At 43.2% G+C, this 23,334-nt stretch overlaps 1 protein-coding gene and 1 long non-coding RNA gene across 2 annotated transcripts in view; one reads left to right on the top strand and one right to left on the bottom strand.

Moving 5' to 3' along the window:
• MAP1LC3A (microtubule associated protein 1 light chain 3 alpha) overlaps positions 1 to 23,334 on the top strand; it is a 38,361-nt gene that overhangs the window by 11,348 nt on the left and 3,679 nt on the right. The window contains exon 2 of the mRNA XM_079980147.1: positions 9,949 to 10,004. Coding sequence (XP_079836273.1) covers positions 9,949 to 10,004 — 56 coding nt within the window. The remainder of the gene's footprint in view (positions 1 to 9,948; positions 10,005 to 23,334) is intronic.
• LOC307218050 overlaps positions 5,950 to 23,334 on the bottom strand; it is a 125,772-nt gene continuing 108,387 nt past the window's right edge. Inside the window, exon 3 of the long non-coding RNA XR_013839703.1 lies at positions 5,950 to 6,166. This is a non-coding gene — a long non-coding RNA (uncharacterized lncRNA). The remainder of the gene's footprint in view (positions 6,167 to 23,334) is intronic.

Here is a 23,334-nt window from a genome sequence, read left to right as displayed (position 1 = left end):
TTTGCAAAAGCCAAGCTTATTCTTTCTTTGCAGGACCTATTCTTCCATACATTTAAGAGCTTTAACAATGCTACGGCCCCGATCAGAAGGTCCTCATTCAACAAAACTGTTGTTCTCCCTTAAACAGATTGCATGTATGTATGAAAGCGGATCGAGACACCTCCCCCCTCTTAATGCCGCGTTCAAAAGTGTGTGTTAAACTTTAGGACTGGAGCAAGAGAGGTTCTTTTTGAAAAATGACAACCTAAAGGCTCTGATCTGGCATAAGTATCCTCTTCATTCTTCTCTAACATTGGGACACTTGATCTTCAAGAAGAGAACTTTTTAAAAACAGCAGTAACAACGGATAATAATTTTATGCTGCAGAGAGATTTTGTTTGAAGACTTTTGTGAGTGGGCAGATGATAAACCCTTCTCTAAAACTATCTACCTGTAATATTTCCACTCTGAAAAGGAGGGAAATAAACATGTAGTGGTAAGAGAGGATTCAGCTGGTTACTAGATAGTTTTAGAGTTACAGTCATTCAGTGGTGTCACTGGAACATTGCTTGCTTATTCTCTCCTCCAAGCTTCGTATTGCCATGGCTATAAGCTGTTGATACCCCTCCCCCCATTTCTTGAGTTGCATCCATGCCATATATTTAAAGCACATAGCTTCTCCCAAAGAATCCTGGGAAGCGTAGTATGTTAAGAATGCTGGGAATTGTAGTTCTGCAATGGGTAAATTATTGCTCCTATTATTATTTGGGGGAAGTCATGTGCTCTAAACATGGTGTGGAAGTGACCCCAAGTCACAAGCTGCAAGGGAAATACAGTGGTACCTCGGGTTACAAAAACCTTGGGTTACAAACACTTCGGGTTACAGACTCTGTTAACCTGGAAGTAGTACCTCAGGTGAAGAACTTTGCCTCAGGATGAGACAGAAATCGTGCGGCGGGGCAGCGGGAGGCCCCATTAGCTAAAGTGTTATCTCAGGTTAAGAACGGTTTCAGGTTAAGAATGGACCTCCGGAATGAATTAAGTTTGTAACCAGAGGTACCACTGTATGTCATTGGTGGCTTTGCCAGAATTACTTGATCTTCTCTTTCCTGTAGCAGTAAGGTACTCAAAGCGCAAGTGCCTTTCATTAACATCCAAGAAAACAGCTACTTTATTTGTTTCTTTGGCAAAAAAATTATATCCTGCTTACTGTTCTCAAAATGTGTTAACAAGCAAAGAAGAATATAGTTGTGTGCTTAGCCCAGTCCTCCAAGCTATGAGGTTTCAGGGGAGCAGCACTAGGAATGAGGTCTTAGGTGTTTTGTAGTATTTGTATTTATTTAACAAGCTGAGTACAGGTGGATCACAGCTTAGCACTCCCAACAGATCCCCTCCCCCCAAAAAATCTCAGACCTCTAGATTTGCTCTCTGATTCTCTGTTCCAAAGTACAAGCTTTGTGCCTTGTCCTTTCCATTCGCAGACAACTGCATGAACACATTCCATAGTTTTGAGGAGGGAAGGGGAATCCCGATGTGTCATCTTCCCAGATCCCTCCAGACCAATAATAGTTTTGTTAAACCTGCATCATGACCAGGCAAAGGCCCAAACATGGCCCAACTGGTTTCCTATGTACTCTCTGCACTTTTTAATCCTGAGTCTTTTCCAAAATCTTCTCACTGGGACCCCTGAGATGTCATTTAGCTCCAAACCCCATCCCATAAAATGTCTTCATAAAAATTAGCAGCCATCACAACAAAACATTGTTAATACAAATTAAATCAGAGGGGTGGCATTAAAGCAACATCTTCCTTTTAAGAGCTTTGCCTAAAGAGAGTGGTCTTGGCGGCTCATGTAAAAGGACCGGTTTTCCCAGATCTGCCACTGAATTTGGTAACTGGTAACTAGCCAGCCACCCCTGAAAGAACGTTATGGAGTGGCCACCAGCCTGTTGGATGGTGGGAAAGCCAAGAGGTTTCTCCCCACCAGATGTCACAGAGTGTGAGGAAAACACTCATTACAGTTATCCTTCCTCAAAATCAACCCCCACTCCCCCAGTTTTGTTTATCATTTTCCCAGGATGATGAGGAACCGTTAATGAGCAGGTGTCTCCCAAGGCACTCTTCACAAGTTCAGTTGTTTACACTATCGAATATCTGCACAGGACTCCTTGTGGATTTTGTTTTCTTGTAGATTGCCACTCTCCCTCTTCTTCATCTCTTGGCTTTAGGACTTAAGCAATCAGGTTTCAGAGATTATCGATGGGAACTTGTGCTTCTAAGATGTCCTAGACGCATCCCCTTATTATCTTGGGTTTATTCACAGGTCACTGTGTTCTCACTGGAACTGTTAACATCTGATATAAACAGCCTCCTGCTGTTTCCATTATTATTTATCTTGGAAAGAAAGAAAGACTCTGAGTTTGACTGTGTTGTTGACACTCTAGCTTCTCTTCTCCCCTGAACATGTGACCAGGGGTTGGTTGTCCCTCCATCAGTGACCATGAAATCAAGGTCTTTAAACTGTCCTTGATCAGGGCTACTTCCCAGAAAGCGCATAGGACAGAACTGCAAGTACTTAATCAGCTAGGCCTGATTGGCTTTTGTTTGTAGCTTCTGGTACAAGTATAATACAGTACATGACTCTCCAGGATTGTGACATAAATCTCTTTGTAGCATGTGTAACTAACAGCCTCTGTGCAAAAATATCCATCTGTCAGGCTTGTGTTTTAATATTTATCTGTTTCCCCTTTTGGAAACCTTATTGGGACCAAACCTCTCTCTGTCATCTACCATTACTTGGGGCTACAATGAAGCTGAAGCTGCCTAACTTATGGCTGACCTGTTTTGAGAAAACGCCAGCCACTTATGAAATGTCCTGACTTGCTTGATTGCAATGTGACGTGTAATGTATTAACAGAAGTGGGGAGGTGCTGGCTGGCGATGGAACTGGCAGGTTTGGTGTCCTCAAACTCAGAGGTAATTTGGCTTGGTGCATTGGCACCCATTTAAAAACATTAACATGTAGTGGGTGTAACTATCCAACAATAACAACTCAGACTTGCGGCACCTCTATCAAGACTAACAAATTTATTATGGCATAAGCTTTCATGGGATAAGCCCTGTCTACTTAATCAGGTGTGTATGCCATCTGCTACCACAATAAACGTGTTAACCCTGACTGTGCCACAAGAGTCGTCTTTGTCTTTTGTTGCAGCAGACTTACATGGATACCCCTCTGGAAATTATCCAATGATAAAGCACAGCGCAAATGAAATGATAGCCCCAAGGAGCAGATTTCTTGCCAGTGTTTGCAGTCAATGATTCGCAAATCCCTTTCCGAGCTCTACAAACTTAGCAAGTTGCAGTAATGAATTTATGTGGACCGACTTATAATTGAAAGTTTGGGTGACAGTTTTCAAGCCACAAAAGACTCTTAGATTGGGTGCTAGTGGGTGGAAGGATGGATAGATGTTGCTGGGCCTGGTGTTTTCCGTTTGTGTTATGTCTCCAAATATTTTGTCCCAGTTCTGCCTCTTGGGCCGACAAGATGCTTCAGTTTAGAAGTACTTTTCTGTCCCCCTTTTTTGTGCATATGTGCCTGCATATGAAAACCAAAACTGGATGCACATGGACAAATTCTGATGGTTAGTGCTTGGTGCTTTTGTCTGTAGCAAAGCAGTGTTCCTTGGGTTTCACTTAGTGGAAGAGTCTGTTTTGCTTCACACTCAAAGTCTTGCTTACCATTTTCTCTTGGTGTTCGGATAGCATTTTTCTTCCAGGATGCATCAACCACTCCAGGAGGGTGTTTTGATCTTGCGTGACTTGGTTTTCTTGTAGCTCTCTAGGTTCATCATTGCTCTCTGATTGCAGCATGCTGGACCTCTATTTATTCACATAAGGAGACTGGGATGTAGAATTTTACTCTGTAGCATGACCCTATGCAGCTTACCAACCTTCTCATTTCTGTGACACTGCCTTGCTGTGATAATTTAGCAGTGAGCCATTGCTAAAAGTGAGAGTTGGGTGGGGAAAGACCAGCAGCTGCTCCCTGCTTCTCTGCTATCCAAAATGGGGTTGGAAAGGGAGAGGTTCAGGCATACCACTGGATTGCACTCACAAGAATACAGCAAGGGACACCAACAAAGAATACTTCCTGTTTCTGGTATGTTGTGGAAGAAGGGAGCCAAGTGGGAAAGGAAAAATTGTTTGTGATAGTTAGGGGAGAATCCTCCTTATATAGGTTTCTGGGAGGTTGGTGGCTAGAGAGTAATCCTTACAGTAACCTTGCAAACAAGTGTTTGTGGCCCTCCATATGTTGCTGGATTATATAACCATTGGTTATATAGGAAATTGAAGTTCAACAATATCTGGATGGTCCTACTCTTGTAAACCCACAGAAGTGACGAGCCTGCAGAAACATAAAAAAACCTAGCCTACTAAAAGGCTAGGATCTGCTTTGTGTGCCCCCTTGTTAAGGTTACCCATTTGAGGACATGGTTGATTAATTAGATTCTTTGCAAGTTTAGAAAACATTTGCAAGACCCCCTCAATAACATTGCCTTGGATGGTTGATTGCAGTGAGGCAACCTTGTGCCCTGTTTCTCCAAGAACTTGCTGTTCCTGCTTGACAGCAAATGGAATGATAACAGGTATTGCATAGAGTTAGTGTTCTTATCTACCTTGCTGCTAATAATGAAATCCCCTTGCAAACAAAGCTCCGACCTCTCTGCTTACTGTCAGCTTTGCTGGGGCTGGAGGTTACCTGAGATAGTTTGCATGTGATAATTTGATTTTAGTATTGTCCTTTCTTTTGGATTTATCTTTGTGCAACCATCAAGTCCAGCATCCCATTTTCAACAGTGACTGATGGGATATTATACTAGTGGCAGGCTTTGTTTACTCCTGGCGGATTCCTGTTTACCAATACAAAATCACCTCCAGCTACTTTTGTAACTAAGTGGAAGTATTTTTTTAATTTTATTTCTACTGTTTTGTCTTGTCAGGTGTAACATCCCTCACTTCCCAGTTGAGGCAGATGTTACTGTAAGGCAGTAACTTATAAACATAATGTTGCTGGTGTAGCATTTTTCATTCTGGGGAGGTCACCTTCTTCCACCAAGTGCACAGCTTCTGTAGGGATGTGCATGGAGCAAAGAGAGAGGAGGAGACCCTGCTTATCCAGCCATATCAGCCCTGCTGATCATGCACTGGAGCCAGGATTGCCACCCGCATTCACTTCCTCCTCTTGATTGTTCTTTCCACTGAAATTAATTGCAAGCGTTCAACATAACTGAAACTAGGACCATACATGCCTCACACACATCTACTCATTTGACCTAAACTCCCTTCTGCTGCTACCAATAAATAGAGTAGCTGTCTTTTGATAGAGCATCTATTGGTACCACTTGAATCCCAGTCTTCCTCCAAGGAGCTGAGAGGAATATTTTAGCTTTGGAATGTTCCTTAAGAGAGAGGTTATACAGTATTAGTTATCCATGTTGACTCCTGGTCCATTCCAAGCAGAGATGTAGAATGTTGGTCTCAAATGTTCAAGAAAGGACTCCTACTCATTTTCTCCCAGTCCTTCTGTCCTGGCTATCACTTCCTTTCTTATTTAATGAAGCTGCTCTGGATGTTTGAAGACTATGGCTTCTAACACTTTGGTAAAGAGGGAGTATCCATATTGCTGTGCAAGCATGAATACTTGCACTGATGGGTTTCTTACTTAGTGCTGCATTAGATACAAGCCATACTCAACTTCCCATAGTATCCTTGATGGCTCCAGGGCATTGTGGGAAACATATATAGCCACCTGCAGCTTCCACAGCCAGGAAAACCCACCAATATAGGAAATGGACCAATCTACCAAGGATCCCCTCAAATCTGGAGCCAGCCCTGGATGCAGCTCCCTTGGGTGGGAGAATGAGGCTATTCATGTATTGTGCTTTCTCTTAGTGGTATAGTGGCTAAGAGCGGTAGTCTCGTAATCTGGGGAACCGGGTTCGCGTCTCCGCTCCTCCACATGCAGTTGCTGGCTGACCTTGGGCCAGTCACACTTCTTTGAAGTCTCTCAGCCCCACTCACCTCACAGAGTGTTTGTTGTGGGGGAGGAAGGGAAAGGAGAATGTTAGCCGCTTTGAGACTCCTTTGGGTAGTGATAAAGCAGGATATCAAATCCAAACTACTACTACTACTACTACTCTTCTTCTTCTTCTTCTTCTTCTTCTTCTTCTTCTTCTTCTTCTTCTTCTCAGTTTCCCATAGTCCTTTGCCTTTCAGTTTCTTCCTACATAAAAAAAATGTGTTCTGAAGATGGCAATAGATTTAATGCCTCTCTGTACTAAATTCCTCCCTTTTATTCCTCATTCCAGTTTAAACTTGCTTGATCTGTAGGATAATGGCTTGCAGATTGCTTTCCTCCCCCTCCTCCCAGTGATCTGGGTGCTTGTTGGCAATTTCAGCTTGGCTGACTTTTCCACAGTGGATCTGACACAGAACAGTCAACTCTCATCTTCACTTGTATCAGATGCTGGGTAGCCATTAGCTGTGATGGAACCATGAGGGTGAATGCAGAAAAATGGTCTGCTTATTTTTTTTGGGGGGGGGGATATGGTGAAACTAGAAATATTTGCACATTTCTACAATCCCTGTAATCTCAGTGGATCCAAAAGTGCTTTTGGGCTTTACTGGCTCTATTATTTCTATCCTCACTTCAATGCTTTTATATAAAAAATATTCATGCATATAAATTACTGGTGTGTGTGTGTGTGCGCGCGTGTGGTTCACCCGTGACATACTGTGAGCAGCTGACAGCATATGCATTTGTAGTGCACAAATGGGTGACATATAAATTATACTAAATTTGAATGGTCTTTGATGGTGCAGTAGTGCTGAGCTGTACACTTGGGCTGGCTCATTACTCACAAATACATTGGACGGACCCTTCCAGTTCTATCGCATTTAAATTCTTGTGTCACCGCAGAATAACATGTCATGCTGAGTTTGCATGAAAAAGGCTGGCTTAACTATATCCTAAGTCCCAAGCCTGAAGGAGACAACTTCTCTTAGATACTGGAAATTCACTATGAGCAAGAGGGTTGCAGCTAATGTGCAGAACTATAGGTGTATGTGAGCTACTGTGGTAGTTAAGGGTACCAGTTGGATGCCGGAAGTCCCTAGTTTAGGTTATGTTGGGTCATCTTGGACTTGTCTCTGTTCTCTGCCTCCCATCTGTTATACAGGGATGATGATGATAATAATACTGGACTTAATTTTATATACTTGTTTTATGAACCATTGGAAGCACTTCAAACACTTGTTAAAATAATCATTATTTCCTTTTTAAAATATAGTTTTTATTAAATCTTCTGTTTTACAATTTAAAATACTCACTTTACATCTTTAAGATATCAGTGACTTCCCTTTTCCATGGTTCATTTTACATATCATAAATCACTGCATATTTTACAAAAGCTATACCAATCAGTATTTCATTATTTACACTGTTGAATTTATCTTAATGTTGCTAGCATTTTCAGCTGTACACAATTAACGTTTTCCAATCTTCTTTAAACATACATTCTTCTTGTTCTCTTATTCTGTATGTTAAGTTTGCAAGTTGTGCATATTCTATCTACTTAAGTCGCCATTCTTCTTTGGTTGGGCCCTCACTCATTTTCCATTTTGGGGCTAACAAAATACGGGCTGCAGTAGTAGCAGACATAAATAACCTTTTTTGACACCTGGGAATTTCAGTCCCCAACAGAAAGGACTTTGGTTTTTTGGGGAAAGTACTTTTAAACATTTCCCCCAATTCATTATGGATCATTTCCCAATACTCTTTTACCCTTTTATAAGTCCACCACATATGAAAGAACGTTTCCACCACCTCTTTGCATCTCCAGCACTTATATGATTCAGTCTTATACATCTTAGCAAGGCAGCTTGGAGTTAAATACCATTTGTGGATCTTTTTCCGGTAGTTCTCCTTCAAAGAATAATGTGTTGTAAACTTCAAGTCACTTTCCCCAGACTTTTTCCCAGAGGTTAAAATTTATATTTTGTCCTGTATCTATTGCTCATTGTGGAAAATAATAATTTTTTCAACCCTCTGAAATACACATTGTGCCCTTTCAGGCTAGGTTTAAACTAGTGTACTCCTTTCTTTTTGTACTCAACTTTCCACCCTTTCTCTAATCTGCAGACCACTGAGATTCTGTGGCAAGGATGGGGAACCTGTGCCCCCCCCCAAGTTATGTTGGACTACACCTCCCATAATCTCTTGGACATTATGACTGTGGCTGATGGTCATTCTCATCCCAACAGCATCTGTAGGGCCACAGGTTTTCCACCCCTATTCTATTGGGGTGAAGCAGCAGCTGGGCTTGAGGCAGGGTGGGAGTGGAATTTATTTCCTCTTGTGTCTCCCCCTATGTCTCCAATCACTACCATTTCAGTTTATCAGAAATATATCTGGCATCAGGAGACACGAGCAGTGAAATCTCTGTAACAATGTGGAAACCATGCCTGAACAGAACTAAGAAGACTTTTCTTTCCCTCCTAATGAATTTGCATAGAGCAGGCATCCCCAAACTCGACCCTCCAGCTGTTTTGGGACTACAACTCCCATCATCCCTAGCTAACAGGACCAGTGGCCAGGGATGATGGGAATTGTAGTCCCCAAACAGCTGGAGGGCCGAGTTTGGGGATGCCTGACATAGAGTGTTTCATTCTGCATTTTTTTTTTGTCTACTAATTTATGTGGGCTGTTTCACGTGTTCTATAGGGACAAACTTGGATTTGCCACAGTGTGTACTCAGCAGAGAGCTATAGCTATTCGTGATGCCCTGGTGAGGGCAGGTGTATGACCTGCTTGTTTTCAAATGCATGTCCCATCCACATGTTTTTAGATGTATATCTGAGACTTCATGGATATACCTTAAAAAAGAATGTATAAAGTAGTCTTCCTGATTCTCCTAGTCATAAGGAGATGGAACATGTGTTTTGTAAGCTGCTTTGAGGGCGCTGAGTGACGAAGTAGCATAGACATCCTGTAAATAATACAGTGGTACCTTGTGTTACAGACGCTTCAGGTTACAGACGCTTCAGGTTACAGACTCCACTAACCCAGAAATAGTACCTCGGATTAAGAACTTTGCTTCAGGATGAGAACAGAAATTGGTCGGCGGCAGCAGCAGGAGGCCCCATTAGCTAAAGTGGTACCTCAGGTTAAGAACGGTTTCAGGTTAAGAACGGACCTCCAGAACGAATTAAGTTCTTAACCCGAGGTACCACTGTAATCTGCATAGGCTAAGGCATCCTTTTACATCAGAAGTTTGGCTTCCTTCCTGAATGCTTTCCTGATGAGCTGGCATAAGCCTTTCACAATGTGGATAATGTCCAGCTTAGTTACATGTAGGTCAGTGTAAATTACCATCTCATTGCTGTAGCAGCTCTGTACTTTGGTGTTTCCAGACAAGGACTTAATGTTGCAAGCCAGTCATTGGCAGCAGGTTTTCTGATTTTCCATGGGAAGGGGGAAATTGGGATTAAATGGGGCAGGGATGGAAGATTCAGGGTGACGTTTTGATGCCAATGGCCTCATGTGGATGTGGCAAATAAACAACAGCATTGTGTGCATAAACAGCACCAATTTCATAATAAGCACTTGTCTGGAAGCATCCTTTGTGTTATCTAGCTAGCTAATCTGCATGATACCCGACTTTGGGTGTGGGTGGACATCAGGTGATATACAAGACTTCCCATAGATGGGGGGGATTGCTATATAAATAGCAAATATTCTTATTTATTGCTGTAACTGCTACATTCTGACCACTGTCCCAGTTTGGTATGAGTTGTATAATCCTGCTTGCAAACATTTGCAAGGTCCCCCCCCCAATTTTTAATTGAAAAAAATAGCCAGGAAAAGTCTTCCAAATTGCTAAATCTGCTATTTTTCCCCTTTTGCAGCGGATCGTTGTAAAGAAGTACAGCAGATCCGAGAACAGCATCCAAACAAAATTCCAGTGAGTATAGAACGGATGGTTGTGTGGTGTGTGTGTGCTTTTGTTTGAACTTCTGTGTTCCTGTGTTCCATGCTTCGGTTTTGGCTCTCAATGCCAGCCTGCTAAAGTTGCTCATTTTCCTCTTACATGGGCCGAGATGAATTCGCTGTGTTGTTAAGACTCAACACCTTGAAAGCAGAAAATAATAAAATGGGGCCTGGCCCCTTATAAAAATTATAGCCAATATTTGAGGGCAAGGATATGCACTCTGCAGGTTGAAGGTGGAGATGGAGGTTGAGGGAGAAAGCCGTTTACAAGGCATGCCAATAAGTTCAAAGAAGACAAAAACCAACAATTTAGCAAACATGCAATAAATTCAGTGTTGCAAAAGAAGCAATCTTAAATGAAATACGTAAGTACAAAGCAAAAAGAAATTTGACAATAAACTTCAAACTGCTGGTACAAGATCTTATTTACTCCAGAGAGCCACAGCTGCCTGGTTTAGGCCTTATCTGCACTATAAATTTAAAGCAGTATTATAGCACATCAATCTGTCCTGTTCAGGGAAGTTTTTAATCTGTGATATTTTAGTGTATTTTTGGTTTCTATGGAAGCTGCCCAGAGTGGCTGGGGAAACCCAGCCAGATGGGCGGTGTACAAATAATAAATTATTATTATTATTATTTATCTGTCATGGCTTTCCTCCAAAGAATCACACAAATTGCAGTTTAAGGGTGCTGAGAGTTCTTAGAAAACCCTTCTTCCCCTCACAGAGCTACAATTGCCAGAGTGGTTTAATAGTCAGTCCCTCTTCCCAGGGATCTCTGGGAAATATAACTAGGCCCTTGTAAGTGACCAGCTCTGCCAGCTGCTGGCAACATTTATTATTTCCTAACCAAAGGGAGCAGCAAAAAGAAACAGCAGTCCTTTTAATTACAAGGGCCGAGCATGCTCTGTTTACTTCCTACATAGTTTGTGGCTCTCTTTTGCTCACCACCCCATCCTATTTCAAACTTTCCTTCCCAAACACTTCTTTGGGCTCGGGATTCTAATTACAACATTATCAAACATTTATCTTCTCGATTGATTCTATCCATGATTCTATCCTCCTGGCTTTAACCTTGAAGTAATCAAGTGAATGCCAAAGAGAAATTCAAGTTTCTCTGGGGAGGTAGTTGCCTCAAGGCACTAACATTACTGCAATCTCTTTCACTTGTGCCAAAGCAAAAGCGTACCTGGTACTCCAGCCTTATCAAAGGACGAACTGGAACTAGAAAGCAGTAATTTTTGCATGGGAGAGACTTTCCAGGAAATTATCCTCTGAACTTTTTTTTTGGTTGTGATCATATACTTATTCCTCCTCCTCTTTTTTTTTGTCCCCAACTGAAAGAATAATGTAAATTTAATAATAATAATAATAATAATAATAATAATAATAATAATAATAATTTATTATTTATACCCGCCCATCTGGCTGGGTTTCCCCAGCCAACTGGGCGGCTTCCAACAAAATATTAAAAATACAATAAAACAACAGACATTTAAAACTTCTCTAAGCAGGGCTGCCTTCAGATGTCTTCTAAAAGTCAGATAGTTGTTTATTTCCTTGACATCTGATGGGAGGGCATTCCACAGGGCAGGTGCCACTACTGAGAAGGTCCTCTGCCTGGTTCCCTATAACCTCACTTCTTGCAGTGAGGGATCCGCCAGAAGGCCCTCGGAGCTGGACCTCAGTGTCCAGGCTAAACTGTCATCTGGATATATATGAGTGCTTCTGGATGGATGCGCAAGCTTCCTCTTCTTCTTTTGCATCTGCACAAAGATGCTGCCATCAAGATGTTAGCCTATGTTTCCTCTACCTCCCCACCCCACATTAATCTGAAGTTAATCTTTTAATTTGAGAAATCAAAGAAACCTGTTGCAATTAACTCATTTGTAGTGTTGGCCCGTGGAAGAGCAGGGTCTCTGGGAAGGGGTACTTGACCTCCTTAGAATCTCCCTATTCCCCGGATTGCAGCCCTTTCTTCCTTGCTCCATTCACTTGCATGGAGCAGAGGAAGAGGAGGGGGCTGGAGCTGAGCATCCCCTTAAAGGTTGAATGCAGCAGTTCTCTTGCTCTTGGATGAACATGAGGAGAGAGGGAGAGTGCCCAAATCGTATTTTTTTGCCTGAAGTGGCAGAAGAATTTAAGAGATCTTGCCTGTGTGGAGCTATTCTCATTGTTAAATCAGATTTCCGTGAATGTTTCTAATAATTGTGGGCTACTAATGTCCTTTGCCACTGCTCATAGATTTCCATCATGTTGGACATGGGTTTGTTTGAGGCAACAACTTAAAGAAGAATGTGCCAAGAGCAACAGAATAAATTCTGATAGAAGTTCTAAAATTTAGTCAACAGGAATATCCAAATTGTCTACTGAAACTTGCCAAACCTTGGGTTGGAACAGGGCAACAGTTCAGATGGGCAATAGGCATGGCTAGCAGGTAGGGAAAGAACAGAGGGAGTCTGCCAGAATGGCTGGTTGGTGAATTACTAGATTGTGAGTTATGGTATATACTGGCATGAGAGTCACTGCTCTCAAAAGAACTATATATCCTTTTTATGAGCATTCAGGGCCTCCGCTTTGCTGCTTGGTTCTGTTGACAGCTCCAGCAATGTCAGATTCCTTCTGCCGTGGCTCAGAGAAATGTATACTAGCTCTTTTGTTATGAGCATATTGTTCCATTGAAATATGAGTTCTTGAAAAATAACACTGTTGGCTCTAGACTTGCGCTGTTCTCTCATTCAGTCTCCAAATACTGCGAAACTTAACTTCCTTCATAAATACTTAGCCATTGTCGCTGGGTAGCAATTGCACAAAGGTCAGTGGAACCATTGCTGCCTGTCTATGAAAATGGCGCAAGAGCAGGCAAAACTAATCTATGCATTATGGGGAGAAAGGAGACAGCCGATCACAATTTTGCCATTTTTAGCAGCTGCCCCAGCACAATTTTGTATGTCTAAGTTACATTCTCTTAAGTGCCAGGTGTCATGCTTGAGGAAATGTGGCCAAAATCAGAAGCTGAATCCAATCAACTTGTCACTTAATCTGGGCAAGATGTGAATGGTGGATGACTAGACAAAAGAAAAGGGTGGGAAATATTTTCTGCTTATAGTTTAGGGATCATGCAGACAAACTGTGCTGCGAGTGAAAATAAAAATAAAACCATAGCATTCTAGAATCCAAAGGGGTTGTGACACATCAGGGGGGGTATTACTAGCAGACCCCATTTTTATATGTCCTTCTCCCCATCCAGAAAATCAGGCTACCACCAGGCAGAATGAAACTCTTGCCACTCCCTAGTCTGACTAGCTGCTTGTGGAGTTTCTGAGCCCCAGTCCCTTCAGTCCACCTCTGGGGAGGAAATGAACAAGAGGAACTTTACTTTGCCAGAGTCCACAGGACACTGAGCTTAATGAAACGTTGTGAAATACAGTATCATTATAGTACAATGGATAGTGTTATAACACAAGGGGCAGTCATGGGGAAAATTTTAGTGAGAATTTCATGTTTAAGCCGAAGAAGCCAAATGCCCAGCTATAAAAGGAAATTTATTTGGGGAAGGGTGGGTGGGAATAGGGAATTCTTTAACGCTTCTCCAGACTTCACCATACTTCCAGGATCATTCCTGCAGCAAATTATGAGGACTAGGAATTCAGTGAGGAGAACAGTGTTGTGTTGCACTCAAGTGTATTTTTCAGGCTTCCCATAGGCTGGCTACTGTGAGAACAGGATGCTGGACTACTAGACTGACCTTTGACCTGACCCTGTGTCCTTATGGATTCCATGATGGAAGAAAAATGAGATATATATGTAAGAATTTAAAATATAATAAAAACAAAGGGTGATTTTGTCTCAAGCACCTAGCTTCAGATGGATGCTCTGCCCCAGTGCAAAGCTGGAAAATGTTTATTCAGGAGCAATCCTTTAAATCCCTAGCTATAGAGGAAACACTGTCCCTGGACGCTGTCATTGTTACTTCTTCTGGGCACTAAGCCAAGTCTGTCTTGTTTGCCTGAGGTTTTTAAATGGTATTTCAGATCTTCGTTGTAATACCTTTATTTTCTTTTTTCATATTGTAAGATGGCCTTAAAGTCTTCTTCCTTCTTTCCTTTTTAAATGGAGAGATGAGATATGACAATCCTGTCTTGTTTTGCTCCTGCAATGACTGGGCAGAATCGTTCTGCTCTCCCCAGCTGTCTCCTTGTCCGTCTTTCTTCTCCACCTGTCCCTCACTAGCCTCTCCTGCTTGAGAGTCCATGCTGGGTCAGCGCTAATCTTGTGACCACACAGTGGTTGCCTGTTTATAATCTCTGCTGTCAGCTGCTTGATTTGAGAAGGAACGGGGACAGGTTCTCCTGGCTAGAGGGAGCCAAGCTCTTTTTAAAGTAAGAAGAACCCTGCTGGATCAAGTCAAAGGCAAATCAAGTCCAGCATCCTGTTCTCACTGTGGCCAACCAGATGTCTGTGGAAAGTCTGCAAGCAGTACATGAGCAAAAACAGCACTCTTCCCTCCTGCAGTTTCTGGCAACCGGTGTTCAGAGGCCAACTGCTACTGGCAGTGGAGGTGGAATATAGGCATCATGGCGAGTAGCCGCTAATAGACTTGTCCTTCATGAACTTGTCTAAACCTCTTTTAAAGCCAACCAACTTGGTGGCCATCACTACATCCTGCAGGAATGAGTTCCATAGCCTATTTGCTGCTACTGAGTTGCATTCTGCTATCGATGCAAATTAACCCAGTCTGCATTGTATTTTCTTACAAGTGAGACCAGCAGCAAAACATTGCAGCATGTGGATTTTCTCCCCTTAACATTTTATATTTGTAGCTCTATAAATCTTGATTATCCAGGCATCCTGGTAATTCTTCCTTGTGCATGTGTGGTGCTGTTTAGGCTACATAAGGATCGCCACTTGGAAAATGAGTTGGTTCGTGATATTTTGCATAATTCCATTGCTGCTGGTCGGTGAGGAAACTGAAGGGAGGCTATGCAGGATTTTGAAATCCAATCAGTAGTGCTGACAAGTAGGCATCTTATTCAGCATCCCCTCTAGCTCCTTGGATTTCACTAGGTATTGACCACATATCTGCAAAATAGAAAGGCATTCCTACAACGCTAAGATTCTGAACTTTGTGGTTGGTACCAAATCCTGTAACTTGCATAGTGTTCACGCAGTATTGCAAAGTACACAGCTCCCTAGCCAACAGCTCTTTAGCTATTGGACTCTAAAATGCCACAAGCATGATATCTGATGTGCCTGTATGTACACCCATCTGTTCTCTGCTACTGATACTTGAATAACTGTTTGGCTTGGTTTACATAGCTACATGGGAAGCTGTTTAGCTCAGTCCGTTGGTACATCTAGCTGAGTATTGTCAGTGCCTGACTGGCAGTGCTTCCAAGGCCTGCCTGGAGATGCTGGGAATTGAAACTGGATCCTTCCACATAAGAGGAGCCTGCCGAATCAGGCCAGTGGCTCATCCAGTCCAGCCCCCTGTTCTCATCGTGGCCAACCAGGTGCTTGTGCGAAACTCACAAGCAGGACTTGAGCATAAGTACACTCTTCCAACAATTGGTATTCAGAAGCATTGCTGCCTCCAAGCATGGAGGGAGAGCATAGCCATCAGGGCTAGTAGCCTTTGATAGGCTCATCCTCCATGAAATTGTCTAATCCTCTTTGAAAGCCATCCAAGTTGGTGGCCATTACAGCCTCTTGAGGAAGGAAGTTCCATAGTTTAACTACGCGCATCATGAGGATGCTCTGCCACTGAGCTGTGGCTCTTTCCCAGCAGCACCACACAAGAGCAGCTCATGATGTTACTAGCTGTGGTTAGAGTGATGGTTCTATCTCCAGTGCCAGCAGTGCTATCGTCTCTGCATTCCTCCTCACGGTCCTGGATGCCATCAGTGTCGTGGCTGCTATCTGCCACATTCTCTCCAAATGCCCTGTGGGAAGTTACAACACAAGGCAGCCTTTGACAACAGATTGCAATGACCACAGCAGCACCAACCAACAAATAACTGTGGCTCAAAGTCATTGTGTACAGTATTTTTGGAGCTTTGTAGGTGTACAGCCTTCAGTCCCTCCCCCCTTTAGATGGAATATGGGCAAGGGGAAATAATTTAGAAAAATAATGTTGCAAGATGTGAAGAATGCCTATTACTTCAGAATGTGTTGTTTGTTAATATGGATTTTTTTAAAAAAAGGAAAAGCGCGCCCTTTGCAAATCAGTGTTTTAGCTGAGCGGTTTTGCAGTCTTTCGATCTTGAGGGATCTATTTCTAGAGTTTTTCAAGGATCTCATGCACACTGCAAAGGATTTGGGTATGTGTTCTAGGGCGCACACTCATCTGATGCATGGTGCTAGCAAGGCATGTTGGGTCTTGCCATCGCCCTTGCCAGAACTACAAATGCAGCCAAGAACATGTGCTGCATTCTTCTGTAGCTGCACATTGCAGAAGAAAAATCAGTGGTGGGCAAGCTGCCTTTCAAGAAGATGTATCTGCCATTACTGATATTTTCCTTGAGGAACCCCCTGTTACTTTCCAGGAAACCTCAGGGATCCAAGCAACATAGTTTGAAGAAAAAACACCAACACTGTTCTGGTCACTGTCAAGATCTCCATCTACTTTGCAAACATGGGGAAGCACAAAAAGAAAGAGATTTAAGTGCCGCTTGAGAAAAAAACATTAGATAATTTCCTTCAACCACAAATTTTTATGCAGATGACTCCCAGACTTACCTTTCTGCTCCTGACATTTCCCCCACCTCCTCTGCTCAATACAGTATCTCTAGCTGGCTCTGAAATTTCATCCTAGCCATCTCAGTCATGCCATACTCTTAACCTGAATGTGTTTGAAAGCAGAACGCATAATCCTTATCTATTGCCCACTCCACACTTCTGTGTCATTGTTCAGTTCTGCGCCTCTCTCTCTCTCTCTCTCTCTCTCTCTCTCTCTCTCTCTCTCTCTCTCACCTTCAGCTTCTTTTTTCTGCACTTATTCCTAAAGTTGCTTTCAACAGACAACTTGCCATAGGTGCACGCTCAGTCTGTGTGTGCATGTCATCAGTGCTGCTCTGTTGCTGCACTGTGATGTTATCACATTTCAAGTGCTCATGCGTGCAGAGACTCTAAACTATTTTTTTCTGAAGCTTTTGCATAAGGTTCACATTTTTTCTTGTCCAACTCTGTACCTCATTTACTGTCTCCCTTTCCCCCACTCCCGTCTTAATCCATGCTCTTCCTTAAGAATGCAGACAACTGCCTTCTCTATATACAGTGGTACCTCGGGTTAAGAACTTAATTGGTTCTGGAGGTCCGTTCTTAACCTGAAACTGTTCTTAACCTGAGGTACCACTTTAGCTAATGGGGCCTCCCGCTGCCGCTGTGACGCCACCATGCGATTTCTGTACTCATCCTGAAGCAAAGTTCTTAACCCAAGGTACTATTTCTGGGTTAGCGGAGCCTGTAACCTGAAGCATCTGTAACCCGAGGTAAAGGTAAAGGTACCCCTGCCCGTACGGGCCAGTCTTGACAGACTCTGGGGTTGTGCGCCCATCTCACTTAAGAGGCCAGGGGCCAGCGCTGTCCGGAGACACTTCCGGGTCACGTGGCCAGCGTGACAAAGCCGCATCTGGCGAGCCAGAGCCGCACACGGAAACGCCGTTTACCTTCCCGCTGGTAAGCGGTCCCTATTTATCTACTTGCACCCGGAGGTGCTTTCGAACTGCTAGGTTGGCAGGCGCTGGGACCGAGCAGCGGGAGCGCACCCCGCCGCAGGGATTCGAACCGCCGACCTTTCGACCGGCAAGTCCTAGGCGCTGAGGCTTTAACCCACAGCGCCACCTGCGTCCCTGTAACCCGAGGTACCACTGTATATAAAAAACTCCCTTTCCTACCTTAATATCATGCCGCCCTCAGCCTAATAGTCTGTCTTGATTCTCCCTCTATTCAGTTTCATTGGGTGACCCTGGGCTCTAGAATTTTTAGATAGAAAGCAACATCTCCTTATTCTCTGTTCCCCCACCAAAGTCCTCTCCATCCTTCATTTTTTGTCCTGCCTGCACTGCTTAGATTGTAGATAAATAAGCCTGGAATTGTGTCACCTCTGTATCCCTTAGGGCACCCAGGATGCTGTTAGAGCTAAGCGAGTAGCAAATTTGCTGTAGTAAGCAGTCTCCCATTCACTTCTCCTGGGTGCCTCTCAGCCCACGGGTGCAGAAACAGAGTATTGTCATAAATCTCTGAATGTCATCAGCTGTCACTGTAATCTCCAAGCTGTAGACAGCAGCAGCAGAAACAGCAAGGGCTCCTACTCTGCCTACTCTCATTGCAGTAGGAATGATTTCCTCCTGTGAGGGTGGTGGATGGGATTGGTAATTAAAAGGATGCCTCTTATCTCCTACTGTTGCCATTAGACACCAGTAAGGACTTTAACAGAGAGAAAGATGAATGGTGAGGATCCAGAGAGGAAGCTATTGAAGCCAGCAACGCTTATGCTGTGCTCTTGTCATCTTCCATTTGTCTAATAGTAGAACATAAGGATTTCCTAAACTCAGAAGGTTGACAGTAGCTAGGCACTTGAACATCATCTGTGCAGGCAGATGTGTGCCACCCCTTCAGTCACTCTCACTCTATCCTTCACTACCCTTTTTAAGTCTGGGGACACGCATGCAGGTGTTTCTGTATCTCTCTGTGTACATGCACACCTTTAAAATGAAAAATCCTAAGTAGTGCACCCAAGTGCAAAAGCAAATGTTACTAGCCTTAGTTATCACGTTTCACAAAACAGTGGCATCTTGGTTCCCGAACGGCTTACAAATCGGCTCCCAAATGCCGCAAACCCGGAAGTAAGCGTTCCAGTTTGCAAACTTTTTTCGGAAGCCAAATGTTCGACATGGGGTCCGCTTGAGTTCAGAAAGCTCTTGCAGTTAATTGGAAGCTGTGCCTTGGTTTCCGAACCGTTTTGGGAGTCGAACGGACTCCCGGAATGGATTAAGTTTGAGAACCGATAGTTTCCCGGTTGAGGTTTGTGCAAGAGTGATGAAGAGGCCTTGTGCAAAGGCACTATTATCTATCTATCTATCTATCTATCTATCTATCTATCTATCATCTATCTATCATCTATATCTATATCCCCAAACAGATAGGTAGCCGTGTTGGTCTGCCATAGTCAAAACAAAAAAATTTCCTTCCAGTAGCACCTTAAAGACCAACTAAGTTAGTTCTTGGTATGAGCTTTCGTGTGCATGCACACTTCTTCAGATGCCAAGAAGAAGCTGGAGCAGACCAGAGGCCCATCCAATCTAGCATTCTTCTCTAATATTAACCAGCCAGATTTTTATTTATTTATACGAGTATTTGTAAGCTGCCAACGCCTGAGAAAAATACCATGGAAGGTATCTGAAGAAGTGTGCATGCACACGAAAGCTCATACCAAGAACTAACTTAGTTGGTCTTTAAGGTGCTACTGGAAGGAAATTTTTTTGTTATATCCCCAAAATTATCCCCCACATGTTGAGATCTTGAGAGAATGGGTCATTGAAATTCAAACATGCCCTCATTATGCAACAGTTGATGGAATTAGGCATTCTAGTATCTTTTGGGCTGCTGGAAATAAAATGGCTGGGTTGTACTGACTCAGGGAGCAAATGTAAGTAGGGCTGTGGCAGTAGAGGCCACCTATCAACACTGGCAACACATACACACACCCCAAATTAGCTACATATATATAGGGGGGAGGGGGGAGAGAGAGAGAGAGAGACAGAAGGAAACAATGAGCTTCCGTACTGCAGATATATAATGGGTAGTTTTTACTTAATAGATTTTCTGCAGTGAAGGAAAATCTGGATTAAATTCTTTAAAAGTATGGGTTGGCATTTTGACAGTGGTATCATTGTGTGGATGCTGAGGAAAATTTTTTTTTTGCAGGCATGAGCCACATCAAATCTACAATAAGCTCCCATCTGGAAAGGACCCTTGGCAAGGGGCAACATCCATTATATCCTAAAAGGCTCTGATTGAAGGCAATTCACTATGCTTTTTAATAACTGCATGGCAAGGAGACATTGAACAGACGTGATTCAATGCCCTGAACATGTATTTGAATGCCTTGCTTCTTGGCTCTTCCCAAAGGCAGCTGGTTGGCAGTGGTTCAGATGGACGTCTGGGCCAGATGGACCTTGGCCTGATCTTTTAAGGCCAATTCTTACACTAGGGCACCCCCCCTTTTTTGCAAACAATCATGCATTTTCACAATAACTGCATTTATTATCTGTAAAAAAGGCTTCAGACATTTTTCTGTTGAAGTAGCACTTCTGTTCCTAGAAGGAGAGATAAAAATAAAATCTGGACTGAAAGTGGGGGGTGAATGAGGGTCGATCAGCATTCAGCTGGAACTCAGCCCCAGAACCTGTTTTCAGTTTTGGGGCCCAGCCCTTGAGCATATATAGAATTGTAGAGTTGGAAGGCACCCTGAGGGTCATTTAGTGAAGCAGCAGAACTACTGAGGATGTGCAGAGTTCCTTTTCCTAACTAGAGAGCAAACCAAACCATTCCCACACTTCAGTAATTGGGGATCAGGGCCTTCCCCATTATGTACCTATATAGCTTCTCAGGTCTGTAAATGAAATGATGTTAAGAAGCTGGAGCAGACCAGAGGCCCATCCAATCTAGCATTCTTCTCTAATATTAACCAGCCAGATTTTTATTTATTTATACGAGTATTTGTAAGCTGCCAACGCCTGAGAAAAATACCATGGAAGTGTACTATACAAGCATCAAAACATTATAAAATACAGAACATATGGCCAACACTGAATCAAATTAATTCCCCAAAAGGGGTTGATGAAACAAAAACCAGATGCCTCTGGGAAGCCCACGTGAATGCAGCAACACCCGCCCTGTGTCATTTCTGTCCCCCAGTAACTGGTATTCATTCAGATGCATTCTGCGTTGTATTTAGCACAAGGACTGCTGCCTGCACAGTGGTACTTTCTCTCCACATGAACCCCTTCCAAATCTGCTCCAGAGGATTGTCAGAAACCTCAGAAGACATTTCTTTTTGGGGGGGGGGGCATACTCATGGTTAAACAGTAGGTTCTGCTCAGCTCAGTTTGTAAATAGATAAATGCAGGGTTGGCACATTAGATTTCAGTGATCACAAGAATATGCAAGTAAGGACTGTGAGAATAACAAGATTAGCAAGAAGCTTACTTGGTTATGAGAGGCAGGAGGATAGACACATATGTATCTCACATACATACAAATGCACATATATGTATGATGGATGCATAATCTTCTTCTTGGGCGATCACTCGTAGCCGAGTAAGATTGTCTTCCATGAACACGATCTTAACAGTTGAGTCTGTAAGTGACTGTGGAGGCCAATTCTGGATCCACACGTCCTTCCACAGTGGGGACGTAGGTTTCCGGGTGGGAGTTGATCACAGTGAGGGTTTGCCAAACATGCCTTCCTCTTAGCACATTTCTCCCTTTCATCCTGAGTCCGAGCGTCTTCAAAGTCCATGACACCTTTGGTAAAGGCTGTTCTGCGACTGGAGTGCTCGCAGGCCAGTCGGTGTTTATACTACATTTTTTTTAGATTTGCCTTGAGAGAGTCTCTAAACCTCTTTTGTTGACCACCAGCATTACACTTTCCATTTTTAAGTTCGGAGTAGAGTAGATGCTTTGGAAGACGATAATCAGGGATCTGCACAACATGACCAGTCAATTGAAGTTGATGTTGAAGAATCGTTGCTTTGACACTTGTGATCTTTGCTTCTTCCAGTACACTGGCATATACCGTACATGTAGGTGAAAAACAAAATCCACTTACTGCTTAGAGTTGAACTATGCCTTCAGTTTGGATAAAAGCTTTTTAGGTGTGTGTGTGTGTGTGTGTGTGTGTGTGTGTGTGTGTGTGTATATATATATATATATATATATATATATATATATATATGTGGTATATAATGATTGGGTACTCTTCTGCATGGGAAAAGCTAGTATATCCAAGGAACAGTTAGGCTTAACCCCTTTTCTCTGATACTCTAGCTGTCAATTGGAGGCCCGAGCTTTTTCTTAACATAAATAGAACATGTTGACTCCACAACCCCACCATCATTCTGACATGGTTATCATCCTTTGTTTCACATTCTACTCCTTTTCACGTGTTATTCACATAGAGGACTCTCACACATACACAGGAGTAGGAGCAGGGCGACGCCACAGGGCCTGCCCAGACACTACTCTTGCCCTGATGTCCACGAGTTGAGTGCAGATGCCACACTTTTCTACTTCTGGGGCAAGTCTGCAGCCATGTGCCTTCCTAGATAAACAGACTGAAACTGGTACCTTCAGTGAGTAGATGCCTCTGGGTCAGAAGCTGCTTCATATAAAGTCAGACCACTGACCCATTTAGCATTGTCACTGTTGCCCACTCTGACTGCCAGTGGGTTTCGTCTTTCCCTGTCTTGCCTGGAAATTGCCATGGAACCTGGCACGATCTGCATGCAGTGCATATGCTCTACAACTGATTCAGTAGGAAGCCAATATTACAACCACTACTGCATGTCTGCTAAAGCCTCTGTTGGTGACTACCACTCTGTGCTGGGTACAGTGCACACTGCCTGCTTGCATTTACTCTTTGGCCTATTCTCTGGCTGCTTCCTATCTAATAAGAGACACACTTTATGTACGGGCACAGTGGTTGAATAATTCATATCCCAAGATACACAGAGCAGATGTGATTCCCACATTGCCTGGCAGTTGTTCCCTTTCTCTGGCCCACAATTGCTTTTGTCTAGAGCTGACTAGACGAAAATGTCACTCCGGACACTAAAACCGGTCTCCTGGTCTAGAATTATCCAGCAAAACTGATTGGCAGCAGGTTCAGGGCAGATAAAAGAAAACTTTTCTTTTCAAAATTGCATGCAATTAACAAGGTTGCGCAGCTCCAAGGTGTTGTGGTGGCTGTTCTTACAGATGGCTTTACCCTGCAAAGGAGCAAATTAGATTGATTCACAGAGAGAAGTCTTTCAGTGGCTATTAACTAACAAGCCTACAAAGGCAGTCTACCGCTATTGCCAGTAGCTAGAAATGGCCCTTGAAAGATGGGTACTCAGGCCTGCCTTTGTTATGAGCATGCCAAGGTTACCTAAGTGTCCACTGTTAACTTCATCTTGCCCAGCTATCTGGTTTTTGCCTCCAAGGGCAATCCAAACCCCGTTGCGCTGGGGTGGTGATGGAGTGAGTGGCATCCGTCCCTCACCTGCAGAGTGAGCAAAAGGGCAGCTGGTGGGATCCATG

The sequence above is a fragment of the Podarcis cretensis genome (genome assembly GCF_951804945.1).
Source record: "Podarcis cretensis genome assembly, chromosome: 6".
NCBI lineage: Eukaryota > Metazoa > Chordata > Lepidosauria > Squamata > Lacertidae > Podarcis > Podarcis cretensis.
This window is presented reverse-complemented; position numbering and strand designations above follow the sequence as displayed.